Here is a 16,347-nt window from a genome sequence, read left to right as displayed (position 1 = left end):
ACATAACTTGACTTAATGTTTTTTTTTTCTGGCCGAATCTCCTTGATGTTGAATGTTAGAGTAAATCTCCTTGTAGTTTGCAATTAAAGTCAATCGTGAATAAATCTCCTTGTATGCAATTGAAGTCAATTTTTTACCCCATGTCACTTTAGAAGATAAATCTAACACAAGAATGTTAGCTACTCTCTGAAATTAAAAACACGATAGCCGTAAATATGATGTAAATTTGTAAATGAAAAAAATCAACCAAAACATCACTGGATATCATTCACACCTACTGGTATACATGTACCTGTACCAAGTCAATAATGTTAACACCCTCTGCATATTGAGTATAGATACTTATATACCTTTCAATCTACCCAAGTTTGTCGACACACTGTGCCAGGTTTCCCCTCAAAATTAAGCAATTGCTATATAATTTTTTTTCCAAAACTGAGTCAATTTTACTAGTTTCTGTTCCTTTGTTACATTTGTTTTGAAACTTGAGCAAAAAAATACTGATCGGAATGGAATGCATGTAAACTAAATTTTACAACATTTCCCCTGGAGATCTAAAACCACAGTGTAAAAACTGTATTTATATCATATTGGATGCCATAATTGGCCGAGTGTTTTGTCATAATTTCACAATTTTGATACAATTTGTGAAAATCTGTTCAAATAAGTTACTTTGAGACACAGAGTATACAACACTGACATATTGACAGTTTAAGTAGAGTACAATATAGACTGCATGGATTGTTAGAAAAATTAGCATGCATGGTTTATCACAAGAGATATCATTTGAAGGGGTTTATTGACAAAGTCATATTAAGCACAAAACGGTATATATCTATGAATACTCGACATGATTTGTGTCTTTTGTCATACACTCGCTGCATGTCACCAATTTCAGCAAGCTTTTCCCGATGGCTCGGTTTATGTGTTATCCACAACGTACAATAAATCACAAGGCTTCCTCACAGGAGTAGTATAATTTTGTGAATTTTGTTGACATGTTGGATAACTTGCCATTACATCCTACGCTGTCATGACTTAGTCAGACACTGGAAATATCAAGTGACACATCAATCTATCGTTACAGCAAGAATTATTGCTTCATTAGGCAAACTTTTGGCAGTGACGATATAATTGTTTGCAGAAGTGATAAAATGAAGGAATTTTTTTCTTTTGGAAAGTTGAGTCCGAATTATTTATAAATTTGTTTTATTTGGACTGACTTTTATTCTCACAACAAATTCACGCATCATTCATTTATTGGCAAAAGAAAATAATTTCAAAATTTGAGGATAGAATTAGGAAATGAATCACACTAGATTTATGTGCTGTCATGTATGTTTTGACAAACAGGCTATGTTCTATGTTGATTTTCTAAAAATTACTCGGAGATGAACAATAACCATTCTGACATATGGAATTTGAAGCTTGCATTCATAAGATATATTCTAATAATATTAATAAAGGCAGCAAATTTATAATGTGCCTGTTCTCCGAAGACCTCGTGGCACAGACACAGAACTACTAACAAAATGAGAGGATACAGAGAAATAATTTTAAAACATGGAAGGATGTAGAGAGAAGTGTGTAAGTGAGTGAGATCGAGTTAAGATTGAAATAGGTAAGTTTTAAGGGTGGAACAGAAGGAAGACTGAGTGTGCCAGAGCGACGAAGACTGTTAATTACCAAAAATCATTAATTATGTTCATGAACATTTAAATTAATTGCTAATAGTATATGTCATCAGGCATTATGAAATATAGGAAATGTGCTCTTTGTTATGTTTGATGTTTGTGCCAAATGATATGGAGTTTGAAGTCTGCATTCTTGAGAATGCCCAAATACAGATACAGTCTACTCTGTCAAGCAAGGTCTCAATTTACCAATATTAAGACACAAACTAAAACTTTTGTTTTTGTTTTTCGATGTGGTAGAGTACACAAGTGGCTGATAACAGCTAGTGACTTTGTTCTGTGAATCTGATCACCTTGTAATCAAGGTAGTGTAAACTTTTAGAGTCCCCAAAAATGTGCACTGCAAGATAGCAGAAGTCATCAGAAATGCCACCCTGCTGTGAGTACACTTTAAACCAAAGTCCATTCATTAGCTTACATCAACATATCACAACAATAGTTTTAGTTTGTGTCTATCTAAGTAAATCGAAACCTAGATTGCCAGAGTAGTAATAAAATCCCACTGCAGTGGGTACAACATAATGATGATTCTAGTAGTTCATAGTGTGGAATGACAAACTGCAGTTCTTACATTTAATTCAAATGTCATTAATTTGATGGTTTGATATTAGAAAACCTGGTATGGTGATTCTAATAGTTCATTGTGGGGAATGAAAAACTGCAGTTCTGACTTGTCATTGATGCTTCGATGTTAGAAAACCAGGTATGGTGATTCTAGTACGTTGTGTGGCATAACAAGTTCTAATGTTTAATTTAAATGTCATGAGTGCTTTGTTATTCCAAAACCAAAGGGAATGCTAATACGCCGTAGAGCATGATGAACGGCGACAAAAATGACATTCTGTTTGATTTAGAAAACCAAAGATGATACTACAGCTAAAATGATGTAGACTTGGTGCTTTACTCGTGTGACATGACATTCAATACACACCGACCCTCAGACAACTTCTAATGCAAAGAAACATTGTCAAGTACATAGATGTTGTGCACAGTGGTGATATGTAGAAGTAGTGAAGTTTGATTATCAGTTAGAAAATAAACAATTGCAGCCACTAAAATCATCAAGTCCTTGTGTAATGTTTTCATTAGAAGTCTGCACTGTGAAAGAATAGCAATGCTTATCAGTGTTCAATGTGATTGGGCAAAGGACCCTGCTGTGTTTGTTGTTAGTCTAGAGTTTCTTCCTTGTTTGTGCTCTGTATCAAAAAACGTATTGTTCCATGAGTGAAACACCAAGCCTCCACCATTTTAGCTATAATACATCACAATGGTATGACAAACAACAAATTCTAACGTTTTAATTCCAACAACATCAATTTGATTTAGAAATTTAGTGATAATACAGATATATCGTAACCAAGGCATGGCAAGGGACATTTCTAGAATTTAATTCAAATAGTATCGATTATTTGATTTAGAAAATCAAGGATGATGCGAATACATCATCAAACGTGACAAGTAACATTCTTAGCATTTGATTTCACTGGTGTACATGTAGACTTATACGGAGAGAGGCAATTCCCATCGGAAAGGCCTAAAAAAAAAAATGTGTGGTTCTGGTTACCCAAACCCCACCTAGTTTTTCACTGCCGGCCCTAAACTTTTCTTCTTCTTTTTTATGTATTTGAGAATTTTTTTTTTTAAATTGCGAAGAAAATAGTGGATGCGGAAACTGACATCAACTTAAAAAGACAAAACTGTTCTTCCAATCTGTAATAGCTGTACATCTGATGGAGAGAAACCAATAACACAGAGACTATATGGAAAAAAACAGAAAACATAACTACCTGAACTAGACACTCACTTATGAAAAAAAAAATTTAAAAAAAAAAAAAAAAAAAAAAAAAAATCTACCTACCCCACCTATTCTAAAATTGAGCGTAATCGGAACCACACAATTTTTTTAGCCTAACGACAAATACAAACTACAAATACATACTAATACAAAATAACAATTTCAAATCTAAAAGTTTGCCGTTGCTGCATGCACATCACATCATTATTTTGTTTAATGTATCTAGCAAACGGCAATAATGACAAAGTATTAACCCTTTCATGACAATGCGATATTGGAAAACTAACCCGTTACCACAAAATCTAATATGTTTTATGATGTGGAAAGTGATCATTTAATGTAATATTATGGCAAGCCACTGCTTTGAGGTAATGTCATAGTGAAGCCACAATCATGGCGACTATGAAGTTATCAAAAAAAAAAAAAGACAACGCACGGAAACGGGACAGTCAGTGTATAATACAGCCTGTGTATATGTGCATAATCTCTATGCCATCAACGTTGAATCTATCAAGGACTGAGCAGTGGCCCATCTGATTGATGTTAGCCCCGGGGTACTTTTATAACAATCTCAATGTAATTTGTGTGCACTCTTTGCTTGTCACATTTCCCGTGAGTCTCCGATTCTGAAAGCTTGTTTGTGTTGCACAGATTGTTGATCAATGAGTTCCCCATGCATGAAATCATTGCTATATCAATGCATACATATTAGGCTGGCTGCTTTTTTTTGCTCAGCTCTATCAGCTCAACTACTCACCACTCATTTTTCACTTATATCATATTACCTCATTCATACCCACACCTGAATTGTCCCATCATGCACCAGCATTGCCACTTGGGATATTGTCTTCAGATTTATGGTTTATGATTCACACAGGTATTATTGGACTGACTTTGGGAGTGTATTTTTTTATCAATATTTCATGGATGACATCAACACTGGTTTATATTTCAATCCTTCTGTTCCAAATTGTTTATAATTCCCATATCAGTGACAAAGCATAAATATCAAACACTAAATCCCTACTTTAAAAAACACTGTGTGTCTGTGACTCACAATTCCTAACGTAGCAGAACTAGTATTCCTTTATAGACATAAGTTATTGCATGGTTTTTTCCAAATTAGTCAACTGATTTTTTTTTCTAGGCCACACATTTGTAAAAAAATTACTGTTTCGAAATTATTTTTCATGCTAGTTACTGGCTTTAAATTCCACTTGTTAAAACAATCTGCCTACAGTTCATAATAACCTAAAAACAATATTATACCATCAGTCATGATATTTTGTGGTATCAAAATTTCAAATGAACATTTATCAGATTTTAAGGCCCGGTTCTAGTATTACAATTTAGGTGTGAACAACAGTTGTTTGGCAGAGCTGTAGAAAAAGTTGACCCAGAACAATAATATAATCTATGTAGTACTTATTGTTCGAATGATAAGATAACATTAATTTTATGTAAGAACTAGGGATTCAGACATTGGCCTTTAAACCAAGATTTTCATTGTACACAGGATCCTAGTCGAGGTTCTTAAAAAAAATAAAATAAAAACACAGCGGAATATTTTGATTTTTTTAGTTCCCTGGTGAAGATCGTCTGTAGGATCAAAATCTTGGTTGAATTTTGATAATGAAACATTATGTTTACACACAAGATTTGTCTGGTTGTTGCAGTCATTGTTATTCTTTTAAGGGTTGATTCTTCTAAACATCTTGTTGTTAGCAAACCACCCCACTGTAGTTAGAACTGACTTGATCTGTACTAAAATCTAGCTCAGCTGTCATGAATCTTGTGGTGATTTGTTTTTCTAGTCTACATACTTGTGACAACTCCTACGGTCCTCGTTGCTGTACTCAAACAGACTTGTTGTTTTAAGTTTAGACAATTGGCAGTGACGTGTGCAAATAGTAAAGTGGATTGAATACGACACAGGATTACTCCAGACACAAAGATCAGAACCTTGGGAAATCAGACAACTTTGATTTGCTTTTCTCTCCAATTTCTCTGGGAATTGTCGACATTTGAGAGAAGGTCTAAAGACAAAGTACCCCCAGTGATATTCATGACTTGTCATTTCTCATGGGACAATAGTTGAATGAAGCCAGGTTTTCTTGAGATATGCTTCAGCTTCAGTTGCTCGAACCAATGCAAGTCTAAAGTTTAACAAACTATTGCAATGCAGTATTTATAAGCCAAAGTAAGTCAATAGCTGTAAACCAATGCAAGTCATAACTGTAAATAATTGCAGGTCGTAACTGTAAACCAATGCAAGTCATTACTGTAAACCAATGCAAGTCATTACTGTAAACCAATGCAGGTGGTAACTGTAAATCAATGCAATGCAATGCAGTATATGTATCTATGAACTGGTGCAAGTCAGTAGTTATAAACCAATGCAAGTCAGTGGTTATAAACCAATGCAAGTCAGTGGTTATAAACCAATGCAAGTCAGTGGTTATAAACCAATGCAAGTCAGTGGTTATAAACCAATGCAAGTCAGTGGTTATAAACCAATGCAAGTCAGTGGTTATAAACCAATGCAAGTCAGTAGTTATAAACCAATGCAAGTCAGTAGTTATAAACCAATGCAAGTCAGTAGTTATAAACCAATGCAAGTCAGTGGTTATAAACCAATGCAAGTCAGTGGTTATACACCAATGCAAGTCAATGGTTATACACCAATGCAAGTCAATGGCTATAAACCAATGCAAGTCAGTGGTTATAAACCAATGCAAGTCAGTGGTTATACACCAATGCAAGTCAATGGCTATAAACCAATGCAAGTCAGTGATTATAAACCAATGCAAGTCAGTGGTTATAAACCAATGCAAGTCAGTGGTTATACACCAATGCAAGTCAATGGTTATAAACCAATGCAAGTCAGTGGTTATAAACCAATGCAAGTCAGTGGTTATACACCAATGCAAGTCAATGGCTATAAACCAATGCAAGTCAGTGATTATAAACCAATGCAAGTCAGTGGTTATAAACCAATGCAAGTCAGTGGTTATACACCAATGCAAGTCAATGGTTATAAACCAATGCAAGTCAGTGGTTATAAACCAATGCAAGTCAGTGGTTATACACCAATGCAAGTCAATGGTTATACACCAATGCAAGTCAATGGTTATAAACCAATGCAAGTCAGTGGTTATAAACCAATGCAAGTCAGTGGTTATACACCAATGCAAGTCAATGGCTATAAACCAATGCAAGTCAGTGATTATAAACCAATGCAAGTCAGTGGTTATAAACCAATGCAAGTCAGTGGTTATACACCAATGCAAGTCAATGGTTATAAACCAATGCAAGTCAGTGGTTATAAACCAATGCAAGTCAGTGGTTATACACCAATGCAAGTCAGTGGTTATAAACCAATGCAAGTCAATGGCTATAAACCAATGCAAGTCAGTGGTTATAAACCAATGCAAGTCAGTGGTTATACACCAATGCAAGTCAATGGCTATAAACCAATGCAAGTCAGTGATTATAAACCAATGCAAGTCAGTGGTTATACACCAATGCAAGTCAGTGGCTATAAACCAATGCAAGTCATTGGTTATAAACCAATGCAAGTCATTGGTTATAAACCAATGCAAGGGAGTACCTGCCAAGAGAGTATGAACCAATGCAAGACACATCAATAGTTTAAAAAAAAAACAGTATTGTTTACCTTTACTGTTTTTTTGTAACTGGTAGTGGTAATATTCAGAACATGTGCATATTCATGCTTGGCCTCTTGATCAGCTACAAGAACCAGGGTGCCAACAGTTTCAGAAGGCCAAGCAGTGATTTTTGCTAAGGTGTGCGGCCCTCAGGAACAGACAGGGAGATTTGGTGAAACTGTAATAGTATATCCCACACATTGTACCATAAGTTTGGTGGGAACTGAATCCTGATAATACTTGAATAGGGAAGTTCAAGTACATTTTACCTACTTATTGCCGTTGGCAGAAACATTCGCAAGGCACAGACCTATCAAACTCTTGTCAAGGCCCAGACAAAAGTCTTAGCTATAAACCAAGATCAAGTGTCACTTAGATCTAGCTAGAACATGTTTTGGTTAAAAGAAATTCATAACATAATAGTTTGTAACTTTGTGCTTGAATAGCCGAGTGGAATGTATGAATTTAGTAAACCAAACATTAATCTTAATGTGAGCCTAAATGTTGATGCAAATGTACAAGTGTCTTAAATTAATGATATTTAGTCTGGTAATGTGAACCTGTCGTTTTCTTGTCAACAATTCTCATTCTGATATCCTATATTGACGTACCACTGCTGAGACAAAAACTAAGGTCATTTTTCATATTTTGACAAGTGTTATATTTGGGTGCTCATTAGTTTTGTGCAATAGGGATACGAACACAAGATTATGTGGACATTATACATGTGTATATCTCTATCATCTGTCAATCCTGCCATACATTTACAAATGTGTCTGTGAAAATTGATCTTTTTGTTGTCTCTCCTCTTATATGCACAATTTACTAATTTTAGTAAACATATTTGAAGACCTCACCTTATGTGATACATACATGTATATACCAATTCTACTTGAACTAAATGTTGAAAAAGATAACAATACATGAGTAGATGACATTGATTGAATTATAAATGTAATCAACGAAACTATTAGGAAAAATACCTTGGCTTTCATCATAGCGTCCCTTAAGTACACACGACTTTCATGTGCTCATTTCTGCATCTAAAATTCTAGTTAGGGTTATTTGATCATAAATAAAAGACCGTTTTTACAGTGTATTCATTCAGGCGTGAATGATGTCGGTGTGGGGATTGCATGTGTGTGTTTGTGTGTATGTGAGGCATTATTGTTGATGAGTGGGTTATACTCGAGTAAAGTTGTTTGTTAGTTGCCAATCTAATGCATGTTAATTAGCTGAAGTGGTATCACATTTCTGACTTGTCTTCTATTCTATTCTACCTTACAGCTCCTGTCACAGCAACAGAAGGAACTCAATGACTTTGTGGCCAGGTGCGTCATTCAATTTTAGCATTCACATTGCTAGCTAGCTGTTTTTATACTTCCTTTTGTGTTTTTACCGTTTTCGTTTCCAGACACTCCAGGACAACGCTGGCCTTGATTACTTATCAGACAACAGGATTATAAAACAGTTCACTATCATACAACAAATCACTCCTTCCAGAAATCACAGTAACTTATCGGATTCATTTTCATGAGTCACTGGAATAAAATTTTTTTTTTTTTTTGAACTAAAACAAAACTGCATTTCCTTCAGAAATATACAAACTATATTTTTATAAAAGAGACTTGAAACACTTCCAGACAACAAGGATATCATCACACCTTCTATTTTCCCCACCCCCACCCAACTCACCCCCAACATGAATGAGTTGAAAAACAAATGTCTTATTCATTACAATGTAGGAATTATGGATCTTACACTATCTGTCAAATTAATTATATAGTCATACTAGTATAACATATGGTACAGTTTCAGTGTTTAGAGTCAGCCATTCAACAACACAACAGTTTTAGTGACTAAGTCAGCCATTCAACACAGCAGTTTCAGTGCTTAGAGTCAGCCATTCAACAACACAACAGTTTTAGTGACTAAGTCAGCCATTCAACACAGCAGTTTCAGTGCTTAGAGTCAGCCATTCAACAACATAACAGTTTTAGTGACTAAGTCAGCCATTCAACACAGCAGTTTCAGTGCTTAGAGTCAGCCATTCAACAACATAACAGTTTTAGTGACTAAGTCGGCCATTCAACACAGCAGTTTCAGTGCTTAGAGTCAGCCATTCAACAACACAACAGTTTTAGTGACTAAGTCAGCCATTCAACACAGCAGTTTCAGTGTTTAGAGTCAGCCATTCAACAACACTACAGTTTTAGTGACTAAGTCAGCCATTCAACACAGCAGTTTCAGTGCTTAGAGTCAGCCATTCAACAACATAACAGTTTTAGTGACTAAGTCAGCCATTCAACACAGCAGTTTCAGTGTTTAGAGTCAGCCATTCAACAACACTACAGTTTTAGTGACTAAGTCAGCCATTCAACACAGCAGTTTCAGTGCTTAGAGTCAGCCATTCAACAACATAACAGTTTTAGTGACTAAGTCAGCCATTCAACACAGCAGTTTCAGTGTTTAGAGTCAGCCATTCAACAACACTACAGTTTTAGTGACTAAGTCAGCCATTCAACACAGCAGTTTCAGTGCTTAGAGTCAGCCATTCAACAACATAACAGTTTTAGTGACTAATTCGGCCATTCAACACAGCAGTTTCAGTGCTTAGAGTCAGCCATTCAACAACACAACAGTTTAGTGCTAAGTCAGCCATTCAACACAGCAGTTTCAGTGCTAAATCAGCAATTCAACAACACAACAGTTTAGTGCTAAGTCAGACATTCAACAAGACAACAGTTTCAGCACTAAGTCACTCAGTCAGCCATTCATTCAACAAGACAACAGTTTCAGCACTAAGTCACTCAGTCAGCCATTCAACAAGACAACAGTTTCAGCACTAAGTCACTCAGTCAGCCATTCAACAAGACAACAGTTTCAGCACTAAGTCACTCAGTCAGCCATTCAACAAGACAACAGTTTCAGCACTAAGTCACTCAGTCAGCCATTCAACAAGACAACAGTTTCAGCACTAAGTCACATAGTCAGCCATTCAACAACACAACACAACACAACACATCAACAACATTTGAGCCATACATAATACGAAAAGAGACAATAAGTCACAGAGCCGTGTGTATGTCACTGAAAATTTACATATAGCTTTAATTCCACAAAGAAGTCAGAAAGTCATTTCTCTTGTGCAAATTTAATTTGAAGACAAATTTCCAAGTAGAGCTGTTTAGCTGGAGGGCACTCTTTTCCTGATTAGCTAGTCACCGTTAAAAGCTTCATTTATGAGTTAAACCCCAACTTTTTTCTACTCACTGATAAAATAATTTATATGATAATAAAATTCAAACGCACAATCTCAATCTAGCTGGAGGATATTTAGCAGGCTGATATTCACATTTCCAATTGGTGTAATTTTAGGGCAGGTTGTAAGGGAATACTGAGATCGGTCCCATCTGCTGGTTAGTTGACAAAATGACATGCTACAATCTGAGTCATAGCAATCGCTGTTTTTCATGAATATTTGGGTCAAAATTTTGGCAGCCTTACATGTATAGCGGCTTGGAACTTGTTGTCATTCTAAATCTAACTATGTCAGTTTCAGCACTTTTGATTTGTTATACTATTTGTACATTTGTTTTTTGTGAATGGGGTGGTAAAATCTGTCAATTCCTCAGGTTATTTTACTGGAATTCACCCCACTAAAAATTATGATACACTGTACTAGATGTAGGTATGGAAATCTATGTAATTGTTAAGTCCCCTCCCCCCCCCCCCACCCTATGCCATTACTTGAGCTCTCAAACCTTAGCAAAAACATATTTACTTCAACTCCCACACCCTTCCCTACTCCCACCCCAATCCCAACCCCACTCTAAGCCATTACTGGATCTCTCAAAATTTAGCAAAAGCATAGTCACTTAAACCTCCCACCCCACCACCACCCCAACCTAAGCCATTATTGGAGCTCTTAAAACCTCAGCAAAAACATATTTACTTCAACTCCCACACCCTTCCCTACCCCCACCACCCCAACCCCACTCTAAGCCATTTACTGGAGCTTTCAAACCTTAACAAAAACAGTCACTTAACCCCCCCCCCCCCCCCCCCCCACCACCACCACCACCACCACCACCACCACCACCACCCCAACCCCACTCTAAGCCAATACTGGAGCTCTCATACCGTAGCAAAAACATAGTCACTTAAACCCCCACACCTCCCACCCTAAGCCATACTGGAGCTCACAAACCTTCTCAAAAACAGTCACTTAAACCCCCACCCCCATGCTAATTACTGGGGCTCCCAAACCTTAGCAAAAACATCATCACTTAAACCCCCACCCCCACCCTAATTACTCAGAGGCTCCCCAACCTTGGCAACAAAACATGGTCACAACAGAGACGGTAGTAGCTACTTGAAAATGATTTCCTTTGACACCGTTTATCATACTTATAGTTCATTTCAGGTCACCAGCCAATGTCAAAGTAATTACTTTTAACAGATTTGTAGACCAGCATACCATGAGTCAATATTACAATTTATTAAGCAATTTATTAACCAAAATCATATTTGTTAAACAATTCTGATGTACAATGGCATCTGTTATGATATTTTGAGATATGACATTTTATACACAGACTATCAGCTACTCAAATAATAATGTCTACATGCAATGTCATATGGCATTTAATTTCCTACATGAAACAGTTATGTATGTCACAAAATTTGCCACATAGAATTGTGTTTTAATATATAACACTAAGTTTGCTTGCCACTACATTTTTGATATACAACATCCATATACATTTGTACACAAAGACACAAAATGACACTAAATTTCCCACAAAACAGTGTTATAGGAGACTAAATTTCCCATATAACAATGTTATAGGGCTCTAAAATTTCCTCATAAGAATGTTCTAAGGCACTAAATTTTCCACATAACAATGTTAGAGAACATTAAACTTTCCTCATAAGAATGTTATAAAGTAGTGAATTTTCCACATAACAATGTTATAGGGCTCTAAAATTTCCTCATAAGAATGTTCTAAGGCACTAAATTTTCCATATAACAATGTTATAGGGCTCTAAAATTTCTCCATAAGAATGTTATAGGGCACTAAATTTCCCACATAAGAATGTTAGAGGACATTAAACTTTCCTCATAACAATGTTATAGGGCTCTAAAATTTCCTCATAAGAATATTATAGGACACTAAATTCTTCACAAAACAATGTTATAGGGCTCTAAATTTCCTACATAACAATATTATAGGGCATTAGATTTGCCACATAACAATATTGTAGGTACTCAAAATTTTCCTTGTAACAATGTTATATGACACTAAATTTCCCACATAACAATATTATAGGGCTCTAAATTTTCCACATGGCAGAATAATCAATGATGTTACTATGGTAACATGAATCCAAGTTTTCTTGTTATACAAAATCTTTCCGACATATTAATGTTTTATTTTACTTTTGATGACAGAAAACTATCTCTTGATGAAGAAAAAGATATTTTGGAAAAAGAGAACAGAGAACTAAGAAATAAAACCAAATCATTGGAGGATCTGGTAAGCAAACAAACAAACAACTTTCTCTGTAGAACATCTTTTTTTTTGGTTTCATTATCTTCAAAGTTACTAAGAAGAATGAAACAGTTCTGAAATCACATTCAGCCTAGCATTTTGTATATCATTGTCTTTGAATTCTACAGTATGCAATGAAAACGATCAAAGCCGAAGTAGCTATGACAAGTATCCTGTACCCATAAAAATTCAACCAAAACAAAAGTCAAATGCCGTGAAATCAGGTATAGCTATGTGGCAATGAAATGAAATTCTCTCGCAATCATTCCATTTCATTCTTAGTACCCCACTTCTGTGAAACCCTCTAGACCAAATCTGAAACAATCTTTCCAACACGATACTGTAACTTGTCATCAATGGGCTTGTTGACCTGTCTACTCTCAACGATTATGGGATATCCAGGTATTTTCAAATTGTCAAAATCCTGTTCCTTCCCCTGAAATACATACCCCTCAGTCAGATACAAGCTTGAGAATCAATGATACCATCAATCTGTCTTGGTAAATACAAGAACAGTTCTTTGCAGATTGCTGTCAAAACCTATTGCAAAATGTATAGTCTAGATGTTGGGTATTATTGACTTTCACTGGAGTAGAGTTTGTTTTCACTGCACTCATACTGTCCCTGTATGATATTGTATGCATATGAGCTACCTGAATGTGACGTGGCATCACTCTCTACAGGCTACAGTTGAGTATATAAAGCTCAAAACATTGTGAAGTAGTAGTGTGTACTTAGTCAAAAAAATAATCTTGCGATTGTACAGAACATAAAATGTATATTTAGTGAATTTGCTAATAGTTACATATACTGTGGTTCTAAAATCTAAGAATAAGTATGATCAAATTTGTTTGAATTTTTTGGCTTTTTCAAAAATTGATATTGACTTATATACAACTGTTTGGCTGCAGTTGCCAAATAGGTTCTTTTGAAATTTTTATTGAAAAGTTTTTCAGAGACAATTTAACCTAATATATTTTTTAAAAAAATAGCATTTTGAAATAATTTGGTGCAGCTGAATAAAAAGAATATTCATGAGTTAAAGAAATTTTCATTTTTTTTAAATAAGTCAAAGTTGTATGATGAATATCTGTCAGTGTCAGAAGTCTGTAAGTTTATGAATTAAATTCTGAACATATCGTGTATCACAGTAGGGGGATTTATGCTAGAAATGCCATGACCCATGATATGAGATGACAAGAACGTAGTCATGTGAATGTCAGGAAGAAAACTGACTAGCTCTCCAACAATTAGATTACATTGTCATGTTGGACAGAGATAAGGTAAGTCACGAGTCATTTGATTGTGATGTCACAGACTGTTGCCCTGTCATGCTCATCCATTGTTATGCTTCGTTGACTTTCCCCTGGGACTCTCGCAGCAAGAATTCATCTTCCGCATTGTCACATTGCTCATCCTCTTATCTCCTTTTCTTTTTCTACACCCTCATTTAGTTGGAGTCACGCCAGTCCCGATTGAAAACCAACGAGGAGCTGAATCGCCAAGTGATTGATAAGCTGGAACGGGATAAACAAGGTCAGAGGCACTGACTGTTAAGTTTTCAGTTTTGACATTGATCTATGCACCATTAGTAGTAGTGGCACATAGACTACTAAACATTGTATCTAGACTATTAAATAAACTGCAGTAGTCCAGGCCATGTAGACTACTAAACACTATCTAGACTACCAAATTAGCAGTAGTGGCACATAGACTACTAAACATTGTATCTAGACTACCAAATTAGCAGTAGTCCAGGGCACATTGACTACTAAACACAGTAGTCCAGGACACATAGACTACTAAACATTGCATCTAGACTACCAAATTAGCAGTAGTCCAGGACACATAGACTACTAAACATTGTATCTAGACTACCAAATTAGCAGTAGTCCAGGACACATAGACTACTAAACATTGTATCTAGACTACCAAATTAGCAGTATTCCAGGACACATAGACTACTAAACATTGTATCTAGAGTACCAACTTTACCAAATTAGCATTAGTCCAGGACACATAGACTACTAAACATTGTATCTAGACTACCAAATTAGCAGTAGTCCAGGGTACATAGATTACTAAACATTGTATATAGAGTACCAACTTTACCAAATTAGCATTAGTCCAGGACACATAGACTTGTTTCTTAACATTCTATCCAGATCGACTACAACTTCTGTAAAGTGGTGGTCTCTTAGACCAATGGAAATCAATTCAAAATTATAGCCGAAACAAGTTCACTTGGCTAAATCTGATTACCAAGAATGTAAGTTAAATTTGAGTCCGGTTGAGCCCTGTTACCAGGATCGAAATTAGCTCAGTCCAGCACAAGACTACAAAACATTGTATTACATAGACGACCAGATTTATACGATGGTAATCTGTTAGACCAATGGAAATCAAGAGAAAGGGCAGACTGTAACGTTTATGTGTGGCCTATTTCTTTTAAAATCAAGTCTAAAGGTAACACAGAACAAAAGAAATATACACCTGCAATACTTTTGGTGCTCATATCACTTTTTACTGAATGATGACCATATTTGTCATAACCACTCATGATTGAAAGTCAGCCATTTCCTGCATATCACAGACACTTTTTTGTGTTTATTTTTTTGCCACCATAACATGTAATTTCAAATCATGTCACCATCAGTCATATATTGGTAAATTATTTGAGGGGGTGTGTCTTCTCTGAAGACTTGTCATCAATAGATTTAGTGTCCCTGCATTTGTTGTAAAAGTTGGTCTATGAAGTGTAGTGCTGTAGCCATAATAGTAACTTGTATGTACAGTTACAAGGTCAGTAATAGATGCATGGATCGAAACATTATAATCGTTTGTTACTGTTCCACAGTGACTATATTTCATACTGTTTTGTGTACAGTTAGTCTATTTATATCCTGTATTGATATATTCATTAGTGTACACACTGCATAATTAATACATGTCTATGACAGACTGCCTTATAAAATTAGGTGGGATGTATATCAGGGCTAGAAATTAACTTTTCCTTTGGTAGTCCTAGTGGGCTACCAATTCCAGAAAGTGGTAGCCCAAGGATGGTGACCAATAGTCCTATATTCCTGAACCGAAAACAGAATTCCTCTATTGAAAATATGTGTGTTATTAAAATACTTTTATGTCTGTAAATAAATCTTCCATCCTTTAAATCATCACATAATCAGTGATAGCCTGAGTGGGCTACCAGCTGTATATTATGGTAGCCCTATGACAAGAATTGGCATGTCTGTGGACACAGGACTACTGTTAATTTCAAGCCCTGGTATATGCATCTGTAGAGTTGTTATATACATTGTATTCTTAGTATATATACATGCGAACAGTGTTTTCATAACCACCAATCAGAAACCATTCACCTGGTAAATCAAAGAAGCCACCAATCAGAAACCAGTCACATAATAACTTCAAAGATACCAATAAAATGATGCTTTCATAACCACAAATTAGAAATTCATTTTGTGGTTAATCAAAATCAATAATATAATAATATGATATAACAAAGTAATATTTGTTTTAAATTGACTTAAATATTTTTGTACATGATATATTGACATTCAGCACTGTATATATTGATATCAATACTGTTCATTTGTTGTGTCTATTAGATCTCA

General features: G+C 35.5%; 1 protein-coding gene across 1 annotated transcript in view; it reads left to right on the top strand.

Moving 5' to 3' along the window:
• LOC144442919 (centlein-like) overlaps positions 1–16,347 on the top strand; it is a 49,036-nt gene that overhangs the window by 10,938 nt on the left and 21,751 nt on the right. Inside the window, exons 5-8 of the mRNA XM_078132293.1 lie at positions 8,445–8,488; positions 12,613–12,697; positions 14,167–14,248; positions 16,342–16,347. The exon at positions 16,342–16,347 is cut by the window's right edge and continues 98 nt beyond it. Coding sequence (XP_077988419.1) covers positions 8,445–8,488; positions 12,613–12,697; positions 14,167–14,248; positions 16,342–16,347 — 217 coding nt within the window. The remainder of the gene's footprint in view (positions 1–8,444; positions 8,489–12,612; positions 12,698–14,166; positions 14,249–16,341) is intronic.

The sequence above is a fragment of the Glandiceps talaboti genome, chromosome 12, assembly GCF_964340395.1.
Source record: "Glandiceps talaboti chromosome 12, keGlaTala1.1, whole genome shotgun sequence".
Classification (NCBI taxonomy): domain Eukaryota; kingdom Metazoa; phylum Hemichordata; class Enteropneusta; family Spengelidae; genus Glandiceps; species Glandiceps talaboti.
This window is presented reverse-complemented; position numbering and strand designations above follow the sequence as displayed.